This window comes from Lithobates pipiens, unplaced genomic scaffold, assembly GCF_037356315.1.
Source record: "Lithobates pipiens isolate NorthernLeopardFrog02 unplaced genomic scaffold, aLitPip1_a1.2 Scaffold_25, whole genome shotgun sequence".
Taxonomy (NCBI): domain Eukaryota; kingdom Metazoa; phylum Chordata; class Amphibia; order Anura; family Ranidae; genus Lithobates; species Lithobates pipiens.
This window is the reverse complement of record NW_027507787.1, coordinates 170593580-170617728: the sequence shown is the minus strand read 5'-3', so window position 1 is coordinate 170617728 and position 24149 is coordinate 170593580. Positions and strand designations below refer to the sequence as shown.

The following is a 24149-nucleotide window of genomic DNA, read 5'->3' as shown; positions in this document are numbered from 1 at the left end:
GCCCTCCCTCCTGAACTGTACCAGGCCATATGCCCTCAACATTGGGAGGATGTTTTGGGGGTCTGTTTTTCAAAAGTGTGTTTGTCTTATTTAACAATTTTTTACACTTTCTTTGTGAAATGGTAGGGGTACTTTTGTACCCCCTTACCATTTCAAACAGGGGGGGCCGGGATCTGGGGGTCCCCTTGTTAAAGGGGGCATCCAGATTCTGATAAGCCCCCCGCCCGCAGACCCCCACAACCACCGGCCAGGGTTGTGGGGATGAGGCCCTTCTCCACATCAACATGGGGACAAGGTGCTTTGAGGGGTCACAGACCCCCAAAGTGTCCTCCCAATGTTGAGGGCATGTGGCCTGTTATGGTTTAGGAGGGAGGGGGGCCGCTCTCTTGCCCCCCCCCCTCTTTTCCTGCGGCCTGCCAGGTTGCGTGTTCGGATAAAGGGTCTGGTATGGATTTTTTAGGGGGAACCCCACATCAATTTTTTTTTTAAAATTTGACGCAGGGTTCCCCTTAATATCCATACCAGACCTGAAGGGCCTGGTAATTGAATTTGGGGGACCCCCACGCTTTTTTTTTAAAATTTATTTCATCAATGACTTCAATGAGTGTTCTGTATTACGGAGCCGACAACTCATAATAGCTGCGAGTGATTTTAGAGGACTTTTTCCCGCATAAATGACACTTTGTGCAGGGAAGTTTTAAGCACCAGAAACATGCGCCCCTTCACAGGCATACTATAGACACCCCCAACTACGAAATTTAAAGGAATATTACACTTTTATTGTTTCACTTTAATCATCATTAAAATCACTGCTCCCAAAAAAACATTTGTTTTTAAACTTTTTTTTGCATTGATACATGTCCCCTGGGACAGGACCCAGGTCCCCAAACACTTTTTAGGACAGTAACTTGCATATTAGCCTTTAAAATTAGCACTTTAGATTTTGAACGTTGGAGTCCCATAAACTTTAACAGGGGTTCTAAAGTTCACACGAAATCTGCTATACACTAGCTCCATCGAATCTTTATACATTCGACAGACACCATAAGCCTTCAAAGACAGATTCGACCGTAATTCATGTGGATTTTTGGACGAATGCAATTTTTGAACGAAAAACAAGATAAAAACGAATTTCGGGAGTAACTAAATTAATACATTTTTCGGACGAAAACGAAATTACAAAACAAAATATTTTACTCTGCACATGTCTAGGATAGAGCAGCCACCTTCTCTGCATACCTTCGGTCTTATGAGAAGCCTATGTGGGGGGAGGACTTGAAAATTCTAGTCTGTACCCTCTCCTTACAATTCCAAGGATGAATTGTTTGGAGGTGACCGACACCCACGGTCGGGGGAAAGCCCTCAGTCTTCCTCCCATTGTGGTCAACCTGTCATTGGATCTTTTGGGGTTGTTCAGGAGGGCGAAACATTGCTCCCCCATGTCCTCTACCCTTTAGGGCTCAATCCTTTACCCCGAGACCTGAGGCTCAGAAAGACTGTTCCCCAAACTTTTTTTTAATGGGAAAGGCTTTTGTCAGCTGTTCAATCTGGAATCGCCTCCAAATCTGGACAGAGCAGCAAATCTCCTGTGACGGGTACTCTGCAGAGTTTTACCCTGGATGCACTATCCCCTGCCAAATTTTAAGCCAGAGTGCTCTTCTGGCCAAGTTGGCCAGGGCAGAAGATCTTGCGGACATATGTATTGATTCCACTGAGGCATCTGCAATGTACGCTACCCCTTTCAGAAGCATAGGAAAATACAATATTGTTTCTTTTGAGGTCCCAGACGTGATATGCGCCTTTATATGCATCAGGTAATACTCCATGTTTACTTCATGTTGTGAGCCGCCACTGTGACTGCCATGGCAGGCTTAAGATTTCCCAGGTCTTCTTTAGGAGGAAATCTATCCTTTTGCCCATGGGGTCAGCAAGCACCCCCATGTACTCAAATGCCAGGTCCGTTTTTCTAGACACCTGTGGGAAAGCTGCATTCGGCCTAGATTTTTTTTCCAGACTGCTGCTTCATCTGCCGCAAAGGGAAATCTACACTTTAGGGTCCTGGAAAAGAAAGGCTTGCTTTCTGGGTCTCTCCATTCTTTAACAGTTTCCACCAAGACTTCATGGATTGGAAAGACCTTCCTCTTCTGTTCTCCCAGACCTTCACACTTTTGGTCATGGAGCGAGAGCAACTTTTTTCTCTTCTCTGCTTTTTTCTTTTTTTATCTCCAAAGTGGTATGGATGGCTCCCAGGAGATACTCCACGTCCTCAGGAAGAGCTTATACCTAGAGGTTCTAGTGGATTTACCATTCACCCCCTCTGACTCCCCTAGGGAGGCTGAGGATGGGCTGTCAGGACCTTCCTCTAGTACCTCTGGTGCCCCCGGGTAACACTCCACTGGTGGAGGGAACCGCCGGTGGACCAGGTGCGATGCTCTGCTGTGCTAGTGGAAGATTGGTCGGGGGTTGAGGAGGATGGAAGCTTAAAAACAGTGATTTAAAGGTGCTAGAAAGCTCCTTAATTGATGTTGCCAAATCTGAACTGGCCTCGGTCGCTATCTGTGTCTAAGACTAAATGGGGGGGGGGGGGGGGGGGAATAGAATTAGATATATATACACACACACACATACATATATATATAAAAAATTTCTATCCATTCAGTTGTTTGGGTTGTCCTCAGCCTAAAAAGGCAGCCAAGACCTGAGAAACAGCTGTACAAGATACACTAAAAAGAGATAGCATACTACAGTAGGTATTGGTACATACCATTGAATATTTTATACTGAAGAAGTCATCCACTGTCTGTCTTTTCTGTAAAATAGGAAGCCCTCCCAGCTTCCAAGTTAGATCAACGTATAAGCAACGTATATTTTTTTGTTTGGTTGATCATTATTTCTTGCATGTATTGAGCTGCTCTGGAAATGTGGTAAGCATTGTAAAAATCCTTTAGCACAACTATTAGTATATTAGGGTGAAAAACCTGAATGGGTGGCTATGGAGAGTACAGTGACTAATAAAATCCCAATAGACTACCTTAAATGGCAACTCTGTATGACTAGGTCCCCCCTATCCTTGCCACTACTTTATTGAACTCCCTGGCAACATGGGATAGAGCCGTGCCCAATGTCAATCTAGTTTCCTTCTTTTCTCCTCTGGCACATCTGTTCAATAACCCTGCCTTCCCTCCAGGTCAAGACCCTGAGGCTTTTGGCTGGTGGCTCAACAAGGGGCTATACTGCATTGGCCATGTCCTTACCCTGAGGTCTTTTCACGTTAATGCATTGCAAGTCACGGCTGAATATGACAATATCGGAAACCTTTCGATTTTTTCGGATTTCTAATTTTCTTCCATCATTAGGTCCTGAGGTACTTCAGTAACCCCCTATGAGAGTTGGTGTGAGCAGGATGATGTACAGGGGGGAAGGATTTCTATTATCTACCGGCTCCTGACTACACTCAAAATTGCCATACATGCAAGCATGGGGCTCGGATTTAGCCTCAGAGAGACCTGGACCACTGGCATTCATCCTTTCACTCTGCTTTCAAGGGGATATTAAATGTTTCTTTGGTGGAGGCGAGTGTTCAGGTTCTTACAAGATGGTATATGGTTCTGGCATGTCTAGTGAGGCCGTTTCCAATCTCCTTACCTTACAGGTGTCTAGCATAAAGTTTTCGTAATACGGAAGGTAACAGAAGTACCTGTTCCAGAGTTACCCCATATAGCTCTGCTCAATGAAAAGGTTGCTAACCATTCTCGTGCTACACAAAAATTGATCCACTATGTTTTTAGCTGCCAAACTAGCCATAGCTTGATCCTGGAAGTGCCCTTCAGTGCACAGTGCTAGGTTCAGGCACAAAGTTTCCTGGATTATGCTGAATGAGCACCTAGCATGTTTCTGCCTCCTTGATTTTAGAAGATCTGGAGCCACGGTTCGAATTGATACTGTAGATGTTCCCTCTTTTTCCTCTACTTTTCCGTCTTTATTTTTGGTACATTTGGCCTGGTCTTCTGATTGGGTCCCCTCTCTCAATTTTCTTTTCCTTTTTATATTTTTGGGTTTTATGTTCTCATGGTTTGCCCTCCCCCCCCCCCCCCCCCCCGTCATGCTTTATGTTGGCATAAGGTCTTTGTGTGCTTGTTATCTAGCATATTATTGGTGTTTATTTACACTTGGAATGTATGCGCTTACTGTTCATCATCCCCCCCCCCATCATATCCAAGCTGAAATTGTACATTTGCAGTACCTTAGTTGGGGCTCTGGCCTGTGTAACCTCTCTTGTACAATTAAACTTTTGTGCTTTTACTTTCATTAACAGATTGAAAGAAAAATCCTTTAGCAGGTAATGCTGTAAACACTTTTACCTTCTTTACCACGATAACTGGAATGTTTTCAGAGCATTCGTTTTAGCATTAGTTTTAGCTGAAACCAGAGCTCTGGTCTCCTTTCTAGGTCTGACGGAGATTACCTTGTTCATAGTAGGAATACACCATGGCAAAGCTCTTCTTCACATTCAGCATCCGGTTACCCATTAAAACTCTAAATGTGAAGGTGATAGGCTCACCCTTGCTGACCTGAAAAAAAAATGGAGAAAAAAAATAATGGATGGTTAATGGTTACAAAATACAGTGTGAACCACAGAGTCAGAGCTGTCTCTGGTTTATGGTTCTTGCCATCTCCTTAGCCCTCATTGGTGCATAAATTGTAGCTTATTTTAGCCTCCAGCAGCGCTAATCTTTTATTGCGGGAAGGAATTGTGGGCCCCCCCATTGGCATCTGTAAGAGAAATTACAGTATCTCACAAAAGTGAATACAACCCTGACATTTTTGTATATATTTTATTCTATCTTTTCATGTGACAACACTGAAGAAATGACACTTTGCTACAAAGTAGTGAGTGTACAGCTTTCATAATAGTGTAAATTTGCTGTCCCCTCAAAATAATTCATTAATGTATAAACCACTGGCAACAAGAGTGAGTACACCCTTAAATGAAAATGTCCAAATTGGTCTCAATTAGCCATTTTCCTTCCCCGGTGTAATGTGACTCAGTGTTACAAGGTCTCGGGTTTGAATGGGGAGCAGGTGTGTTAAATTTGGCATTATCACTCTCTCATACTGGTCACTAGAAGTTCAACATGACACCTCATGGCAAGAACGGAGGCCCTGAAAAAGAAAAAGAAATGTTGCTTTACATAAAAATGGCATAGGCTATAAGAAGATTGCCAAGACCCTGAAACTGAGCTGCAGCATGGTGGCCAAGGCCATACAATGGTTTGACAGGACAGGTTCCACTCAGAACAGGCCTCGTCATGGTCAAAGGAGTTCAGTGCATGTGCCAAGTGTCATATCCAGAGGTTGTCTTTAGGAAATAAACGTATGAGTGCTGCCAGCATCGCTGCAGAGGTTTAAGAGGTGGGGGGTCAGCCTGTCAGTGGTCAGACAATATACTGCACACTGCATCAAATTGATCTGCATGGCTGTCAACCTAGAAGGAAGCCTCTTCTAAAAGAATGCACAAGAAAGCCTGCAAACCTTTTGCTGAAGACAAGGAGACTAAGGACATGGATTACTGGAACCATGTCCTGTGGTCTGATGAGACCAAGATAAACTTATTAGGTTCAGATGGTGTCAAGCATGTGTTGTGGCAACCAGGTAAGGAGTACAAAGACAAGTGTGTTTTGCCTACAGTCAAGCATGGTGGTGGGAGTGTCATGTCTGGGGCTACACAAGTGCTGCCGGAACTGGGGAGCTACAGTTCATTGAGGGAACCATAAATGCCAACATGTACTGCGACATACTGAAGCATAACATGATCCCCCTCCCTTCAGAGACTGGGCTGCAGGGCAGTATTCCAACATAACCCCAAACACCTCCAAGACTACCACTACCTTGCTAAAGAAGCTGAGGGTAAAGGTGATGGACTGGCCAAATCATGTCTCCAGATCTAAACCCTATTAGGCATCTATGGGGCATCATTAAAACGGAAGGTGGAGGAGAGCAAGGTCTCTAGCATCCAACAGTTCCATGATGTCATCATGGAGGAGTGGAAGAAGACTCCAGTGGCAACCTCTGAAGCTCTGGTGAACTCCATGCCCAAGAGGGTTAAGGCAGTGCTGGAAAATAATGGTGGCCACACAATATATTGACACTTTGGGCCCAATTTGGAGATTTTCACTTAGGACTGCGCTCACTTTGGTTGCCAGCGGTTTAGACATTAACCACTTCCCGACCGCCACACGCAGATCTACTGCGGCAGAAGGGCACGTACGGGCAGATTAACATACCTGTACATTACCTTTTAAGAGGCGGCTTGCGGGTGTGCAGTCATGATAAAAATTGCTGATCGCTGTCATTACTAGTAAAAAAAAAAAAGAAATCTTTAAAAATGCCATAAAACTATCCCCTATTTTGTAGACGCTATAACTTTTGCGCAAACCAATCAATGCTTATTGGTAATTTTTTACCAAATATATGTAGAATACGCATCGGCCTAAAATGAGGGAAAAAAAAATATATATTTTTAATCTTTTGGGGATATTATAGCAAAAAGTTAAAAATAATGAATTAAAAAAAAAATAATTTGCCAATTTTTTGTTTATAGCGCAACCAATAAAAACCACAGGTGATCAAATACCACCAAAAGAAAGCTCTATTTGTGGGGGAAAAAAGGACGTCAACTTTGTTTGGGAGCCACGTCGCATGACAGCGCAATTGTTACAGCGACAGGGACGAATCGCAAAAAGTGCTCTGGTCAGGAAGGGGGTAAATTCTTCCAGCTCTGAAGTGGTTAATGGCTGTTATTTTGAGGGGACAGCAAATTTACACTGTTATACAAATTGTACACTCACTACTTTACATTATAGCAAAGTGTAATTTCTTCAGTGTTGTCACATGAAAAGATATAATACAATATTTACAAAAACGTGAGGGGTGTACCCACTTTTGTGAGATACTGTATGCCCCCTCATTGGCGTCTGGGAGAAATAATCCCAGTTGGTAGTATCAGGAGATGGAATAGTGCCCCATCATTGGCGTCCATGGAAGAAAGTGTGCCCCACTGTTGGTGTCAGTCTGAGGAATAGTGCCTTGTTTTTGGGGGAGCAATAGTACCCAAATGCCAGATAAAGGCAAGAAAATGGCCACAGCTGGCCCCCGGACCACATTTGTAGACCACTTATGTAGATTTCTGGTGGCCAACTTGTGGGCCAAATACCGCATGTGTCCTTTTGGCAACTACAGAGGTTAAACAAAAAAAATAAAAAATACAAGGTTGATTTACTAAAACTGGAGTGTGTAAAATCTGGTACAGCTTTGAATAGAAACAAATCGGCTTCCAGGTTTTTTTTGTCAAAGCTTAGTTAAACAAGCTAAAGTTAGAAGATGAATGGCTACCATTAACAGATTTTGCACTCTCCAGTTTTAGTAAATCAACCCCACATGATTGGCACATGTAAAGTGACATCATATTTTGCGTTTAAAGTGGAAGGCATGCAACATTCTTTTGCTTCTGTTGTGTGACAAGACACCAAGCTAAGAGGTGGGAAGCCTCACTTCCGTCATTCACTGCTAGTAATACGGAATCATGTCAGAGCTTCCTGAGCGTCAAAGAGGGCAAATTGTTAATGCACGCTTAGCTGGTGCTTTTGTGACTGAAGTTGCTGATTTGTGGTTTCACAAGTTACAGTATCAAATGAATGATGGCATATACAGTTTCTGGGAAATCGTCGACTGATAAGCATAAGTGCAGTTGACCTGGTCAACTGACCGAAAGAAAAAAGGACATTGTGCATGATTGTGACCCAAAATAAGAAAACAACTGCTGCAAAAAGTGACTGCAGAGCTCAAGCTCAGTCTTCATGTAATGCTACAGAAAGCTGTCAGATTACATGAATACACCAACACTAAGTGTTACATAATTGTGAAGTGGAAGAAAAATGATGAATGGTTTTCAAAATGTTTTACAAATAAATATCTGACAAGTGTGGGGTGCATTTATATTCATCCCTCCTGAGTCAATACTCTGTAAAACCACTTTTGCTGCAAATTACAGCTGCAAGTCTTTTGGGGATATCTCTACCAGCTTTGCACATCTAGAGAGTGACATTTTAAGCCCATTCTTCCTTGCAAACTAGCTCAGGCTCTGTCATATTGGATGGAGAGTGTCTGTAAACTGCAATTTTCAACTCTTGCCAGAGATCTTCAATTGGATTTCGGTCTGGACTTTGGGCCATTCTAACACATGAATATATGCTTTGATCTAAACCAAGGATATGCAATTAGCAGACCTCTAGCTGTTGCAGAACTAAAAGTCCCATGAAGCATAGCAAGACTGACAGCCACAAGCATGACACCCAGAGACAAAGGCATGATGGGACTTGGTTTGGCAACAGCTAGAGGTCTGCTAATTGCATATCCCTGATCTAAACCATTCCATTGTAGCTCTGGCTGCATGTGTTTTGTCATTGTCTCAAGTCTTTTGCAGACTCTTGTCTTCTAAGATTGCCCTGTATTTGGCTCCATCCATCTTCCTATCAACTCTGACCAGCTTCCCTGCCTCTGCTGAAGAAAAGCATCCCTCCATCATGATGCTGCCACCAACATGTTTCACGTGGGGATGGTGTGTTCTGGGTGATGTGCAGTGTTAGTTTTCCACCACACAGTGTTTTGCTTTTAGGAAAAAAAAGTAAAAATTGTGGTATAATCTTATCAGAGCACCTTCCACATGTTTGCTGTGTCCCCCACATGGCTTCTAGCAAACTACAAACAGGACTTCTTATGGCCTTCTTTCAATAGCTTTCTTCTTGCCACTCTTCCTTAAAGGCCAGATTTGTGGAGTGCACAAATATTTGTCCTGTGGCCTGATTATGAGCTACCTGAGCTGTCGATCTCTGCAGCTCCTGAGTTACCGTGGCCTCTTGGCTGCTTCTCTGATTAATGCTCTCCTTGCCCGGCCTGTCAGTTTAGGTGGACCGCCGTGTCTTGGTAGGTTTGCAGTTGTGCCTTACTCTTTCCATTTTTAGATGATGGATTGAACAGTACTCCGTGAGATGTTCAATGCTTGGGATATTTTTTCTATAATCTAACCTTGCTTTAAATTTCTCCACAACTTTATCTCTGACCTGTCTGGTGTGTTCCTTGGCCTTCGTGATGCGTTTTTTTTCACCAAGGTTCTCCAACAAACTACTGAGGGCTTCACAGAACAGCTGTATTTATACTGAAATTACATAAGTGGACCCCATTTACTTATTACAGTAGGTGACTTAAGGCAATTGGTTCCACTAGATTTTAGTTTAAAAAAAATAAAAAAACACTGAAAACCATATAATTTTCCTTTCACTTTACAATTATGTGCCACTTTGTGTTGGACTGTCATATCAAATCCCAATAAAATACATCTAATTTTTTGGTTGCAACATGACAAAATGTGGAAAATTTCAATGGGTATGAATACTTTTTCAAGTCACTGTGTATAGAAATGTGAAATTTGACTGATTACTCACAGACTTCAGATAGATTTCAAGTTCTCCCTTTCCGTTTTCTTCAAATTTGGAAATTTTTTTATCATTCTCCAGCTTAAAGGGGGGGGGGGGGGGGGAAAAGGGAAGTTAAAGTGCAATCACAACCTTTATTTTTACAGGTTCAGAATATGCAGACTAGATTAAAGCTGAAAAGAATGCAAGGCATTTTGTGAATGGCAAAGAGATGGAGCAAAGACCCTCAGTGAACACATAAAAAGATTTTGCCTGGAGTTCAGCTTTAACCTCTAGGCGTCAATGGCATGCAAATGTGTGCCCTCTCGGCGGGTGGGCCTTGGCACAGAGCGGCCTCATTTCTGCATAGCAGATTGAAAACACAGCTGTGCCATGAGCACATGTCCTGCATGCTCCCGGAACGTTACCAGCAACTAATGGAAAGCTCCCGATCACTACTTGCAATTGGGAGCTTTCCGATCACGTGACTGCTGTGACAGTCAAACACAGAGGTCACATGACCATTAACATCGCCCTGCCTGCCAACATCTGAAACCCCTTTAAGGGTGGGGAGGCGCCAGCATCAACCTGTGTGCTGCAGCGCCCTCAGCCTCCATAATACTTAGCCGCACCCCCTCAATCCAGCAATGAGCATGAGAGCCTTGGCTCTCCTGGGTCTCTCCCTCATTGGCTCTCACTACTGTTAATCACAGCCAGTGAGCCAATGATGAGGGGGCAGGGTTGACCCACAGCTGTGTGTGAATGGACATGCACAGCAGCGGCTTAGGAGCCTCCCTAGCAAGTGGCTTGCTCTGGGGACACTCAGCAAGAAGATAGGGCTCCCACTAATGTCAATCACAACCAGTGAGCAGGGGGCGGGGCAGAGTCACCTCCGTGCATGATGGAAATGCATTGCGCGCAGTTGTGGCAAAGTTGCAGCACAAACCCTTTTATTTGGATGGGGAGTGGAAGTGCAGATTTGTGGGGGCCCCAGTCTATTACTTTACCCAGCAGCCCATGAAGCTATTAAGATTGCCCTGAGGGTATATGGCTTGGTGTAGTTTACAAGCCTGACAAACTGTATACTCAGAAGGGAACCTCAAGCTGTATTGTTTTTTTTGCTTGGGGTTCCCACTAAAAATTTAAACCAGACCCAGAGATACCAGTATGGAATTTTGGGGCAACTCCACAAACCTTTTCTGTGCTGGGTCCCTCTAACATCTATACCAGACTCATCAAGGATAAGGGTAGGGTATATATTTTTAGCTTTTTATATGGGGTCCCCCATTGAGCTTGATACCTAACCTAATTCAGTCTAGGTGGTAAATTTGTGTGAGAATGCCTCAGCCTTGCACTACTCCACAAGCCATACCCTTTGACATGTTTCGCCCCACCCATTGGGATTTCTATGACTAAACCCTAGTGGGTGGAGCAAAATTACACACATTTAATGCCATAGACTGGATGGGTTGAGTGGCCATTTTTCTAAGTATGCTACACACTACTGGATAGTGATATTTACAGTTGGCACCCATTTGCTGAGTACCAGCAGGACTATATACATTCCTTTTCTTGGCTTTGAGTGGCACTACAAGCATTAGCGGGTCCCCTATTAACATCTAAATCAGACCTTCCTCTAAGATAAGGCCCCGCTATAGAGAAAATAAACCCTGACCACTTAATTTACAAAACAGAAGAAAAGCGACTAGGAACAGTCATTTACCAACAATTGAAAGTCAAATTTAAGGTAAAAATAGGGTAAACGTTATTCTAACAATTTTCCCCTCGATTTACCCTTGACAGCTACAGGTATGTCAAAAAACAAAACAAACACATATGCCAGAATAATGCATATTAGAGACACAGAACTGGCCAGCTAATGTCACCAGGAAAAAAAGTGTACCATTTATCCACCATTATTGCACAATGGTAAAACAAAACACTTACCTCTCTCAAAGACCAAAAATCAGAAGAGTATCCAGACAGCATTCTTATTTTAATAAGTGTCATGTCAGAGGCAGTCAGATGTCCTTGATATCTACCAAAAAAAAAAAAAAAACGCACCGCAAACAGTTAAACATGTACATTAAGGGCACATTAAGACTATTGCATTTGTTTCTACATGTGTCAATACATGCCCTCAAGTGCAGTGTTTTGCTATGTGCCATTTGTTTTAAAAAGTCAGTACAATGCACTCTACAGTAGCAGGCAATGCGCCCAAGCTTCAGCTCCCTAAAATGTATATATTATATACAATTACAGTATTAAAAAAAGATAAATACATACAGCAGTAAACAAGTTCCATCTATGGTTTGCAGTGACCTTTGCAAACTGAATGCATTTTTCCCCCTCAAAGCCTTTAGGTTGCATGTGATAAATATGTCCTAAATATGTCCTAGTAATTACATTAGGAACAAAGATGTGCACACAGGGTATGCATGGGCACACCCTAATCACCCCATGCAGTACCAATTCCCCCTCCTTCCTGTCTCCCCCTGCAATGCTACCAGCTTCCTTCTCTGGAGTGGTGAAGGGGCTGGTAAATATTTCATTAACCAGCCTTCCTTTTCTGAATGAACGCAATGAGTGATCTATACCAATCACTCCTATCTTCATTCTTAACTGAAGCATAGTAAAACTAGTTTGGCTGCAGGGAAGGTGACTGGAGACTCTGTCCTCAGTTTATTTAAGTCTCAAAAGTGAGATATTAGGATCTGTTTAGACCCCTGATATTTCACCAATGGGCTATGACAGGGCTCCTAAAAAAAAAAAATTGTAAAGAATAAAAAAAACACCAACACCATCCACTGCTCTGGCTGATATATATATATATATATATATACACACACACACACACACACACACACACACGTGTATTTTTGCTCTGAGGTGCACACCCTAATGCAATAGGCTACACACACCCATGATTAGAACCCTAATAGCAAGTGGGTATCCAAAACTGTTAATGAAGGCCGTGCAAAGTCCCACTTGGCAGCTGTCAAGTGAAGGATGTGGATATCCTCAGTATGGGGCATTGTTCTGAGGTGTGTCAAGGTGCTGTGGCATGGCTTTGTGCTCAGCATGTTCATACCAACATGCAATTTGATCCTCCTAGCGTCGATGTCCTGTCACTGTCACCTACTACCAAATAGAAACAGTCCCACTGATTACTCAGACCCCCTATTCCAGATAATCTACCTTTTTCCTCCCCCATCTTTATTACTGTGACAACAATCCCTGGAATTCATAAAGACTGGCGGAGACAAATTTTTGCAAAAGTGTCTCTAAAAGTGGTGCAGTATTCGCCAAATTCATGAACCCGTCTACAACCTGTATTTAAATTTGGTGCATGCTGTGCCATTTTTTTTAATGCACGAGACATTTTTGCAAAAAGCTGTCTGCGACAGTTTCTCTCTATATAAAGAATTTGTCTCAATTAGCTCCAATTTTGCAAGAATAGTTGTTAGTTTATTTTGAATGTGGCGCATTCACCACGTCATAAAAAAAATGGTGAATTTTACAACTGAAATTTGCTGCACAATTTGATGTAAGAAAAAAAATGTGTCGCAGGTGCAATGAATTTGCCTCAAAATATTAAGAGGGATGAATGCCAGAATGTATTGAATTCCTCCCAAGATCTCTTAAAGTATGTAAAACCCAAACTTTTTTGGTTTTAGCCTTGGTAGTTTTGAGTAGGTAACGGTTAAACACCATCTGGTTAAATTATGTTGCCGGAGTCCCAACGGCCAGATTGTTATTAATTTCCTGTACTGGAAAATGAGAGAAGTGAACCACATTCCCAACTCTCAGAGCTTCAGTGACCATGGTCGCCAGGACAGAGGGTGACTCTACAATGGAGACAGAGGTTGAACCCCTACCCACATTTGAGAGGACATTCATTCCAATAAAATACTGTAATCTGCAATATGTACACCCCCTCCCACATAGTAATTTTTTTTTTATTCATTTTCACACTTAGCCACCCCCAAGCTCCATTCTTACCTAGGCATAGGACACATATTCCAGGGTACATTATCTGCAAGACAGTGGCCAGTCATCAGGAAGCCAGCTATTTGAACCCATCAGAAGCAAATATAGAGCCATGGGACCCAGAAAACTAATACTGGATTTTCCAGGCATGCAGGTATATTTTTTGAACATAACCCAGCCTAAAAATGTAAGCAGGTATTAAAACTTGGGGAAGGAAAGGGTGGGTGGTTAGTGAAGTTCCTCTTTAGGTCTCCTGACTTGGCTTTAGAGGTGGGTACTTGGTCTTTCCTACTGTCTCATAACTTTCCTCCAGATGGTTATATTCAGTTTGGGTAACAGAAAGCACTTCCTTCACTCTAGCATGCAAAGTGTGCTTCTCCCATTTCCTGTTTTCTTGTCCAAACAATAAAAAAGTCAGATGCCAGTTGAAAGTTCTCTATACATATATATCATCCATCTTGATTATGTGTAAGCTGTTTTACAACCCCTAGCTGAAGATCCTGAACCATCTTTCTTTACTACTGTAATTAGATTACCCTGAAAGGAAGCGATTACTTACTCAAGATGGAAAAATGGAGAAACCCCCTAGATGTAGGACTTTATAGGTACTACCATATTCACATACGTAGGAAAATATGTAAAAACAAATTATTATACAAGGAAATACATAGTTACAGTATCACAGAAACATAATCAATCAAGGATGCATAATACACAAAAAATCATAGATAGGTGTAATTGAGTAACCCAAACTCGGGGGTTTGGGTTACTCCCTAACACCTATCCATGATTTTTTGTGTATTGTTATGCATCCTTGATTATTTATATGTTTCTGTGATATTGTAACTATGTATTTCTTTGTATAATAAATTGTTTTTTTACATATTTTCCTACGTATCTGAATATAGTAGTCCCACATCTAGGGGGTTTCGCCATTTTTCTATCTTTCTGGGGATGTGGTACACCTTTATAGCAGATTTATTTCAGATAGCTGTTTCATACTTACTCAAGCGTGACTGTAATGTTGAAGGCCTTTGTCACTCCATTCACACATTTATCAGAGGTGGCGGACACAGCTAGAGAGAATGCAGCATTTTCTTTCGGTATCGGAACATTGTATTTGACTGTGGTCTGTGGGGAAAAAAAAAAAAAAAGTGAAAGATGTTGAGAATAGTTCAGTCTGCCTATGTTAAAGACGACCTACTCAAAAAGACCAAATCTCTAGTAGGAATCCCATAACCTGTGTCCGACTTGTGGTTGTGGGAAGCACATTTAACTTTCTAAAGAAATTGAATAGTTCGGTAACATTTTATGATTTTCTTGGTGAAAAGGATTAGCAGAGAGAAAGAAAGCTCCTACTGATTACACCCTTGCTGGGAACTAAACATCTCACTAACCCATGCATGACAAGTTTGCTGCATCACTGGTCCAGTAATGAGAAGGAACACACACTGATGGGACAGACACATACACCTTCCATGCCAGCACTCTGCATGTCAGTCTGGATCTGAACCTGCGATCTCTGATGTCTGGCTGTGGCTCTTCTCGCTGTACCATATGAGATGCTGAACAGCCCCCTGCCTGATCTTAGGACAATCTTGATCCTTTCTGGTGAACCTTGAACATTTTGGTCCTCCCATGAACTTCCCGATTTAAGCCATGTCTCTGCAATTCTTGTTTGCCAGAATATTGTCCTGTCTCCAGCCGATATATTGCTCCTTTGCAAACTTGCAGTTGTCCTCTATTAGTTATCGACCTTTGGCTTATTTCTCAAATCAGCTTCTGCTTGATCCCAACCACTTGTTACCGACCTTTGGCTAGTTTACCAACTACGTTTCTGCTTCATCCCTACCTGCTATATCTGCTAATGAACCCCGGCTTGCTCACCTCCTGTTGGGGCGATCAAGGAGCATGACCTGGTACTAACACAGAAAAACCCAACTCCACCACCAGGAGCTCTGGGAAAAACTGTATACTGATTTGTACCTCAGGTTAGCCCAAGTTTTCTGCCAGGGTGACCTGCTTGTGCTCATCCTGCTGGTCGGGGGGAGACCATCTACTGGTCTCCGAGCCTGGCCCCTGACCATTACACTGCAGTGAGTAGTGATACTAAAGCTAAAGTTACCAACAATCAATACATGGCAGCACATTGGATAAGTGGTTAGTTGGTGCTTTTACCTAGCAGCACTGGGGTTGTTGGTTCAAATACAAACCACAGCATTACCTGTCTGGAGTTTGCATATTCTCCCTATGTCTGTGCGAGTTTCCTCCGGGAATTTGGCTTCCTGTTTTCCGGATGCCCATTCGAGTAAATTTTTCAGGATGAGACCCTTTGAAGGATTGAACCAGACTCTTAGCGTGGATGTTTTCTTCAGGTTCCCATGCATTCTCCTCAGGCCCATAGCCCTTCCATTTGATCAGGAATGGAGTTTGATTGTTTCTCCTCCTACAATGCAGTATTGCTTCTACCTCAAACTCCTCTTCCCCATCTACTAATACAGAATCAGGAGGGCCAGGGGTTCGGCCAGGAAAGGGATTAGCAACGGGGTTTTAATAGTGTGGAAAACAGGATTAATTTTAATTTTAAGTGACTCAGGAAGTTCCAACTAGTAAGCCACTTCATTGATTTTCCTTTTCACAGGGAAACGGGCCTATGAATTTAGGACCTACCTTTTTGAAGGGAATGCCATCTTCAGGTTCAGTGTAGACAAGCATACTAGATTACCAGGTGTCATTAACAGTTCTCCACAATTCTTTTTATCAAAAACTTTTGTGTTCCTGTGTCCTGGCCAAGAGCTGACTGAGAGAAAAATAAATAATTGTTTCATGAACTGCTGGTACAGGACATTCTGGGATGGAGCTAGGCAGGAATGATGGATGGAAGCCATAATTCGCAAAAAATGGGGTTTGTTTTGTAGCGGAGTATGTAGAATTGTTGCCGAAGTTAGCCAGCGGAAGCAAAGAGATCCAGTCATCTTGAGTAAATGAAGAAAAGCAGTGGAAGTATTGTTCGAGGGTTTGGTTGGTCCTCCATTTGCCCATTAGTCTGGTAGCAATAAGCAGAAGAGAATGATAGCTCGATCTATAAAGTTTTGCATAAGGACCTCCAGAATCGGGAAGTAAATTGTTCCCCCCCGATCTGAGACAATGTTGGCCAGTACTCCATGGAGTCTGATGATTTCTCTGATGAATACCTGCGCAGTCTCGGAAGCAGAGGAAGTGGCTTTCATAGGGATAAAGATAGTGGTATGGTCCTCTGTTGGGGGTACAGTGAAGTCTGTGGATAACATCTTCCAGGGTCTATCTGGAACAGGCAGTGGCCTCAATCCCCAGGCCTTGGCTCTACTGCTCTTGTTCCTAATGCAAGTGACAGGATTCCACAAACTTCCTGCAGTCTCTGCCTACCTGAGGCCACCAGAAGGTATGTTGTACCAAATCGGTGGTTTTAGTTATGGCAAAATGTCCAGATGTGCGTGATCGTGACAGAGTTCTAATATAGGGACTCGCATGCTTTCAGGTGCAAAAATCTCGTCCTTGTACTAGATAACCCGTCTTTTGCTTGTAGCTCTGATTTTGCAGGGAGCATCCACCCCAGAGTAGCCTGCTTGATCCGGGAGAGCAAATATTCCTGCAGCAGAAGAAGATTCCCTGAGGAAAAGAATGGTATCAGGGGAAGTAATTTCTTTGGATTTGTGAAACATTATGGATAGTGTCAGGTTTTGTATTTTTAGAGCCTGGCTGGTAACATAAAAAGAGAACCTGGAGAAAAACCAACACCCATCTGGCTTGCCGTGGCTTCAACCTCTTTGCCAACCTCAAGTACTCCAAGTTCTTATGATCAGTGAAGATAAAGATTAGGCGAGTTGCTACTTGAAGTACCGCCATTCTTCAAGTGCAGATTTGATTGCCAGCAGTTCCTGATCCCCCACATCTTAATTCCTTTTCGGCAGCCGAAAGTTTACGGGAGAAGGCGGCTACCAGGTGTTTTAGAACAGAGGCAGATGCAAACAATTCTTTGAGAGATGCAAAGGCAACTTGAGCTTCCAGGGTCCAATGGAAGTGAACTCCATTTTTGGTTAATTGGGTAATGGGAGGCAATGATGGCAGACAACCCCTTAATGAATTTCTGGTAAAAATTAGCGAATCCAACAAAAACGTTGGATTCCTCTTGTCAACAGGAACTGGCCAGTTGAGTATTGCAGCGATCTTCTGAGCGTTACACAACCTGAAGGGCATTACTAGGTACTTAAAGTGCCCAAAACGGTTGCGGAACAGTTTTTCCCACTCATTTCCTTCCCTGATGCGGACCAAGTTATAAGCTCCTCGAAGGTCAAGTTTAGTAGAGATAGTAGCTGTTCCCAGTTTCTGGAATAACTCGGGGACCAAGGGAAGGGGGTATCGTTTGACAGTCATTTTATTTAGCTCACGGTAGTCTACGTAAGGCTGAAGTGTGTGATCCTTCTGCTCTACAAAAAGATACCTTCGCCTGCTGGGGAAGTGGATGGACAAATGAAACCCTTCCTGTAAGTTTTCACTGATATATTCTTTAAGGGCCACCTGTTTTAACTTTGTTAATGGGAAGATTCTGCTGAAGGGGATTTCAGCCCCCAGAAGGAGTGTGAAAGGGCAATAATAAGCCTGATGGGGAGGTAGAGTTTTTGCTCCTTCCTTGCTTAACATGTCAATGAAGTCATGGTAGGCCTTCGTGGCAGATTGGCATAGCTCAGCTTCAGTGTCCAGTCATAGCAAAGGAAAGGGGTCATAGGGGTCCTTTGAGCCACAGAATTGCTGGCAATAAGGAGAGAAAAGGGTAATCTCCCCTGTGGCCCAGTTGACACCAGGATTGTGGGCTTGTAGCCAGGGCATTCCAAGAATTACAGGAAACAGAGGTGAGGAAATAATGTCCATACAAAGCAGCTCACGATGGGTACCGGCAATGGTGACTGGCAATTGGGGAAGTCTCTTGGGTGACTGGCCCAGATTTAATAGTGAAACCATCAGCCAGGTGAATGGACAGTCTTTTTGGTCCTAGGAAGCAGAGGAATCTGATGTCTTGTTGCAAAAGATAAATCCACAAAACAGTTGCGGCACTGACAGTCTTTCCTGGAAGCTGCAAAGAGATAGAGAGGGCAAGATGAGAATAGGTCTGGATTCCAGTAAACACATGTTCAGGAGATTTCAGAAAAAACACTTGCGAAGTTTAGTAGGGCAATTCTTGACTTCGTGTCCGGGTTCCTCACTGTAGAGACAGATTTGCCCGGTGTCATTGATGCTCTTATATAGTAAGAGAAGAGCGAAGTACCCCCAACTGCATGGGTTCCGAAGTGTCCGTTGACTCAGTGGACTGAGAGATAGGGGCCGGATGCAGGTCATGCTGAAGGGCATGCTGAGGATCTTCATACAGTTGAGCTATAGCATTGAAGAAAGTGGTAAGGTTGGTCAACAATTCAGCTTTTGGCTCATGGAGGTTCCTCAAGAGTAAATAGACGACCTTGGTGGCTTCCAAAAAAGAAGGGACGTGGCTGGAGGGCAAAGTACAGTTCACAGGAATTGCGAAACTCCCTGAATTTGTAACTTTCCCCGGCAAATTTTTTGAGTGTGGGGACCCGTGGTTCGGGCGGAAGCATCACCTCCATAGGAGGCGATGCGTGCCTGTAGAAAAGGTAGAGGCTTGAGGGGTTCCTTGGATTCCAGTGAGAAGACAGTAATTGGACCTGTTCCTCCAACTGGGTGTATCCTTCCTGAAGACTTTTAACAGCCTGGGTCAGGCCTGCCAAGTGCAAACAAAAGTTCCTGCATAGGAGAGGTTCCCTGCTCAGACATGGCTGTTTTCTACTGTTACGTACCTAAAGGGTGAGTCCGAATAGCAGAGGATGGCCTTTCTTATGCCTCCAACTCGAGGGCCTCTGGTAGTGGTGACAGGGGTGCAGGAGTGTGGAGTGGTACAAGTGCCTGGCAGGATCAACAGCAGAAGGATCAGATGGCTGGCACAGCTGACAGGATGGATCAGTAGACAAGAACTGCAGACTGGACAACTCAGCAGGCAGGATGGATCAGCAGACAGGCCTAGCAGACTGGATGGCTCAGGAAACTGGTGAGCAGACTAGATGGCTCAGCAAACCGATCCAGCAGACAGGAGGGAAGTCCAGGAACGTCAGACAGGCCAGGTCGGAAAGCAGGCTGGCAGCAGAGGTACAAAAGGAGTAGGCAGAGGAATTGTCAAACAGGCCAAGGGTCAGGTACAGATAACAGTCTCAAAGAAAACGGGTCAAAACTGCAACAGATATCAGGTTTGCAGGGAACACATACACAGAGCTGCAGAGCAAACAGCAATGATGCAAATGTCAGACGGGTTTAAATAACCCACCAGACACCAACGGGTGCGTGTGCACATAGACGCCCGCAATCCTTCACCAATGTGTCTAATCTGCCTGTTACTGGCAGGATCTTCATGACAGCGTGTGCCTGGATTTTGTCTTGCATACAAACGGTACACATTTGTCGGCCAACAAACATGAATGTAGTGAAGTACTAGACGTACTACGAGCTGATAGAATTAGTTCAATTGTCAGGCACCACCCTTTGTGCTCCTTCTGCTAATTTCGTGTTAGTAGAAGTTTGCCGGGTGTTGATTTTGCACTTTTTTCATGTTTCTGAATGGCCATTCATCAACCAGCCATGTTGCAGAATTGGAGGCGATAATGTGTTATTATTGGCCTTGGAGTTATTGCTTTGACCCAAGTCCAGTCCAGGAACAGGAGGAGGATTTCTTGGACCAAAAATAGTTTGCTTTATTAAATCGTGACCAATTATGTCATATGCCTTTGCTGTGGGAGCTCCAGAAGCATAATCCGGATGATTTTGGAATTACCTCCCAGATGACAGACCCCTGCTTTCACCAACTTTTGGCATTGTTGACCCTATATTAAGAAGCAGGACACACAAGGTTTTTTTTTGGTTGAATAATGATTTGTGTATTTTCTGTATTTTTGGATGCATAGAATGCACTTTTTGGTTAATTTTTTTTTTTTTAATGCACAATAAAAAAAATTGTGTTGAATATTTGGCTATGCGTTTTACTTCAAATGATAGTTTGGGAGTAGGCAGTTACATTTAAAAAAAATACAATGTAAAATTAACAAGGGACACCAACATAGTTGTATCTTTTATTTTAAAAACTACGGGATAATGGTGCTGTGGTGACTTTCAACAAAAAAAACGAAAAAAACACAAGCATAATATTCTTTATCTCACTAGAAGAAAAAAAGCCTTTGATAATTTGTTTGCAATAACTTCATCAGTATCACAAGCAAAGCAGCTTCATTATTATCCCATTAACCAGTTGCTGACCGCCGGCCGTCAAATGACGGCCAGGCGGCGCAGCTATTGTGGCGGGAGGCCGTCATATGACGGCCTCCCGTTTAAACAGGGATGCGCGCGATCGTGCGCGCGCATCCCTGTTTCTTCGGTGGCGGCGTGTCACGGAGACACCGCTCGCCACCGAAGGGGGTGAACAGCCATTCGTTATGGCTGTTTACCACGTGATCGGCCGTGATGAAGTCACGGCTGATCACAGATGGTCACACCCCCTACGTGCACGGCGCATGCGCGCGATCGCGAGCGCGTGCACGTCGGTGGCGGCGTGTTCCCCGGGAACACTGCTAGTCACCGACACTGGTAAACAGCCATTGGCTGGCTGTTTACCCACGTGATCGGCTGTGATCCTTTCACAGCCGATCACTAAAATGTAAACAAACCGCGGTAACGGGATGTTACCGGGTTCTCCTCCTCACACACCGATCGTGTGTGAGGAGGAGATTGCGGTAACATCTCGTTACCGCATACAGTGTACACCAAACATACTGATTGCCCCCCCCCCCAATAAAGAGGACCTGTCACCACCCCTCATAGTACCTGTCAATCACAGTCCATCAGAGTACCTGTCACAGTCCATCAGAGTATTTGAGTACCTGTCACAGTCCATCAGAGTATTTGAGTACCTGTCACAGTCCATCAGAGTATTTGAGTACCTGTCCCGGCCCATCAGAGTACCCGAGTACCTGTCCCGGCCCATCAGAGTACCCGAGTACCTGCCCCGGCCCATCAGAGTACCCGAGTACCTGTCCCGGCCCATCAGAGTACCCGAGTACCTGTCCCGGCCCATCAGAGTACCCGAGTACCTGTCCCGGCCCATCAGAGTACCCGAGTACCTGTCCCGGCCCATCAGAGTACCCGAGTACCTGTCCCGGCCCATAAGAGTACCCGAGTACCTGTCCCGGCCCATCAGAGTACCCGAGTACCTGTCCCGGCACATCAGAGTACCGAGTACCTGTCCCGGCCCATCAGAGTACCCGAGTACCTGTCCCGGCCCATCAGAGTACCCGAGTACCTGTCCCGGCCCATCAGAGTACCCGAGTACCTGTCCCGGCCCATCAGAGTACCCGAGTACCTGTCCCGGCCCATCAGAGTACCCGAGTACCTGTCCCGGCCCATCAGAGTACCCGAGTACCTGTCCCGGCCCATCAGAGTACCCGAGTACCTGTCCCGGCACATCAGAGTACCGAGTACCTGTCGCGGCACATCAGAGTACCCGAGTACCTGTCGCGGCCCATCAGGGTACCCGAGTACCTGTCGCGGCCCATCAGGGTACCCGAGTACCTGTCGCGGCCCATCAGGGTACCCGAGTACCTGTCGCGGCCCATCAGGGTACCCGAGTACCTGTCGCGGCCCATCAGGGTACCCGAGTACCTGTCACAGTCCATTAGAGTACCGAGTACCTGTCACAGCCCATCTGAGTACCCGAGTACTTGTCACAGTTCATCTGAGTACCTGTCACCGCCCTTCAGAGTACCCAAATACCAGTCACCAAACCATCAGAGTACCTGTCACCAGGCCATCAGAGTACCCGAGTACCTGTCACCAGGCCATCAGAGTACCCGAGTACCTGTCACCAGGCCATCAGAGTACCCGAGTACCTGTCACCAGGCCATCAGAGTACCCGAGTACCTGTCACCAGGCCATCAGAGTACCCGAGTACCTGTCACCAGGCCATCAGAGTACCCGAGTACCTGTCACCAGGCCATCAGAGTACCCGAGTACCTGTCACCAGGCAATCAGAGTACCCGAGTACCTGTCACCAGGCAATCAGAGTACCCGAGTACCTGTTCCAGTCCATCTGAGTACCCGAGTACCTGTCACAGTCCACCCGAGTACCCGAGTACCTATCTCCAGCCCATCAGAGTACCCGAGTACCTATCTCCAGCCCATCAGAGTACCCGAGTACCTATTTGCAGCCCATGTCTCATAGAATATACGTTGGGGTGTTTACTTTCCAAAATGGGGTCATTTTGTGGGTAATTTCACTGTCCTGGTGGTCCAGGACCTTCAAAAGTGTGATGGGTAGGAATGAAATAAGATGTGTCATTTATGCTCCTAGAACGCCTGAACGTACTACTTCAATGTTTGGCCCATCTATGTGGCCAGGCTGTGTAAAAGTCCTACACATGTGGTATCGCCATACTCGGGAGGAGTAGCAGAATGTATTTTGGGGTGTAATTTTTGCTATATACATGTTATGTGTTAGAAATATCTTATAAATTGACAATTTTGTGTAAAAAAAAAAAATGCGTTTTAATTTTTTTCCACATATTCCAAAAACTTCTGGAAAAAAATGAACCGTTCAAAAGACTCATTATGCCTCACAGATTATATGTTGGGGTGTTTGCTTTCCAAAATGGGGTAATTTTATGGGAAATTCCATTGTGCTGGTACTCCAGGGCCTTCAAAAGTGTAATAGGTGGTTGAGAAATGAGATGCGTAATTTTTGCTCATAGAACGTCTGAAGGTACTACATCAATGTTAGTGCTCTGTATGTGGCCAGGCTGTGTAAAAGTCTCACACACGTGGTATCGCCGTACTCGGGAAGAGTAGCAGAATGTATTTTGGGGGGTAATTTGTTGTATACATATGCTGTGTGTGAGAAATAACCTGATAATATGACAATTTAGTAAAAAAAAATAAAAAAAAATAAAAAATCTTCATTTTGCAAAGAATTGTGGGAAAAAATGACAACTTAAAAAAACTCACCATGCTACTTACTTAATACCTTGGGATGTCTACTTTGTAAAAAGGGGTCATTTGGGGGGTATTTGTACTTTCCTGACTAGTTAGAGTCTCAAGAAATGAGATACACCTGATGTACTGAAGGCCTGATCAGAAGTGATGAATTTTCAGTGATTGGCACCATAGATTGTAGACTCTATAACTTTCACAAAGACCAAATAATATATACTAATGTGGGTTATTTTTACCAAAGATATGTAGCAGTATAAATTTTGGCCAAAATTTATGAAGAAAAATTACTAATTAGCAAAAATTTATGACAGAAACGAAGAAAAAGGCATTTTTTTCACAAAATTTACGTTTTATTTTATTTATAGCACAAAAAATAAAAAACCCACTAGTGATTAAATACCACTAAAAGAAAGCTCTATTTGTGTGGAAAAAAGGACGTAAGTTTCATATGGATACTGTGTTGGATGACTGAGTAATTGTCATTCAAAGTGTGAGCGCTGAAAGCTGAAAATTGGTCTGGTCAGGAAGGGGGTGTAACTGCACTGTACTGAGGTGGTTAAAGAAGCGAAAGTGCGATGCATTTTGAGATTTCATAATTTGCCGTGTCACGAATGT

The 24149-nt window shown here is 44.0% G+C and overlaps 1 protein-coding gene across 1 annotated transcript in view; it reads right to left on the bottom strand.

Moving 5' to 3' along the window:
* Nucleotides 1-24149, bottom strand: part of LOC143929796 (ovostatin-like) — a 201808-nt gene that overhangs the window by 5795 nt on the left and 171864 nt on the right. The window contains exons 31-34 of the mRNA XM_077453773.1: nucleotides 14467-14591; nucleotides 11418-11508; nucleotides 9501-9572; nucleotides 4466-4571 (exon numbers count right to left, since the gene is read on the bottom strand). Coding sequence (XP_077309899.1) covers nucleotides 4466-4571; nucleotides 9501-9572; nucleotides 11418-11508; nucleotides 14467-14591 — 394 coding nt within the window. The remainder of the gene's footprint in view (nucleotides 1-4465; nucleotides 4572-9500; nucleotides 9573-11417; nucleotides 11509-14466; nucleotides 14592-24149) is intronic.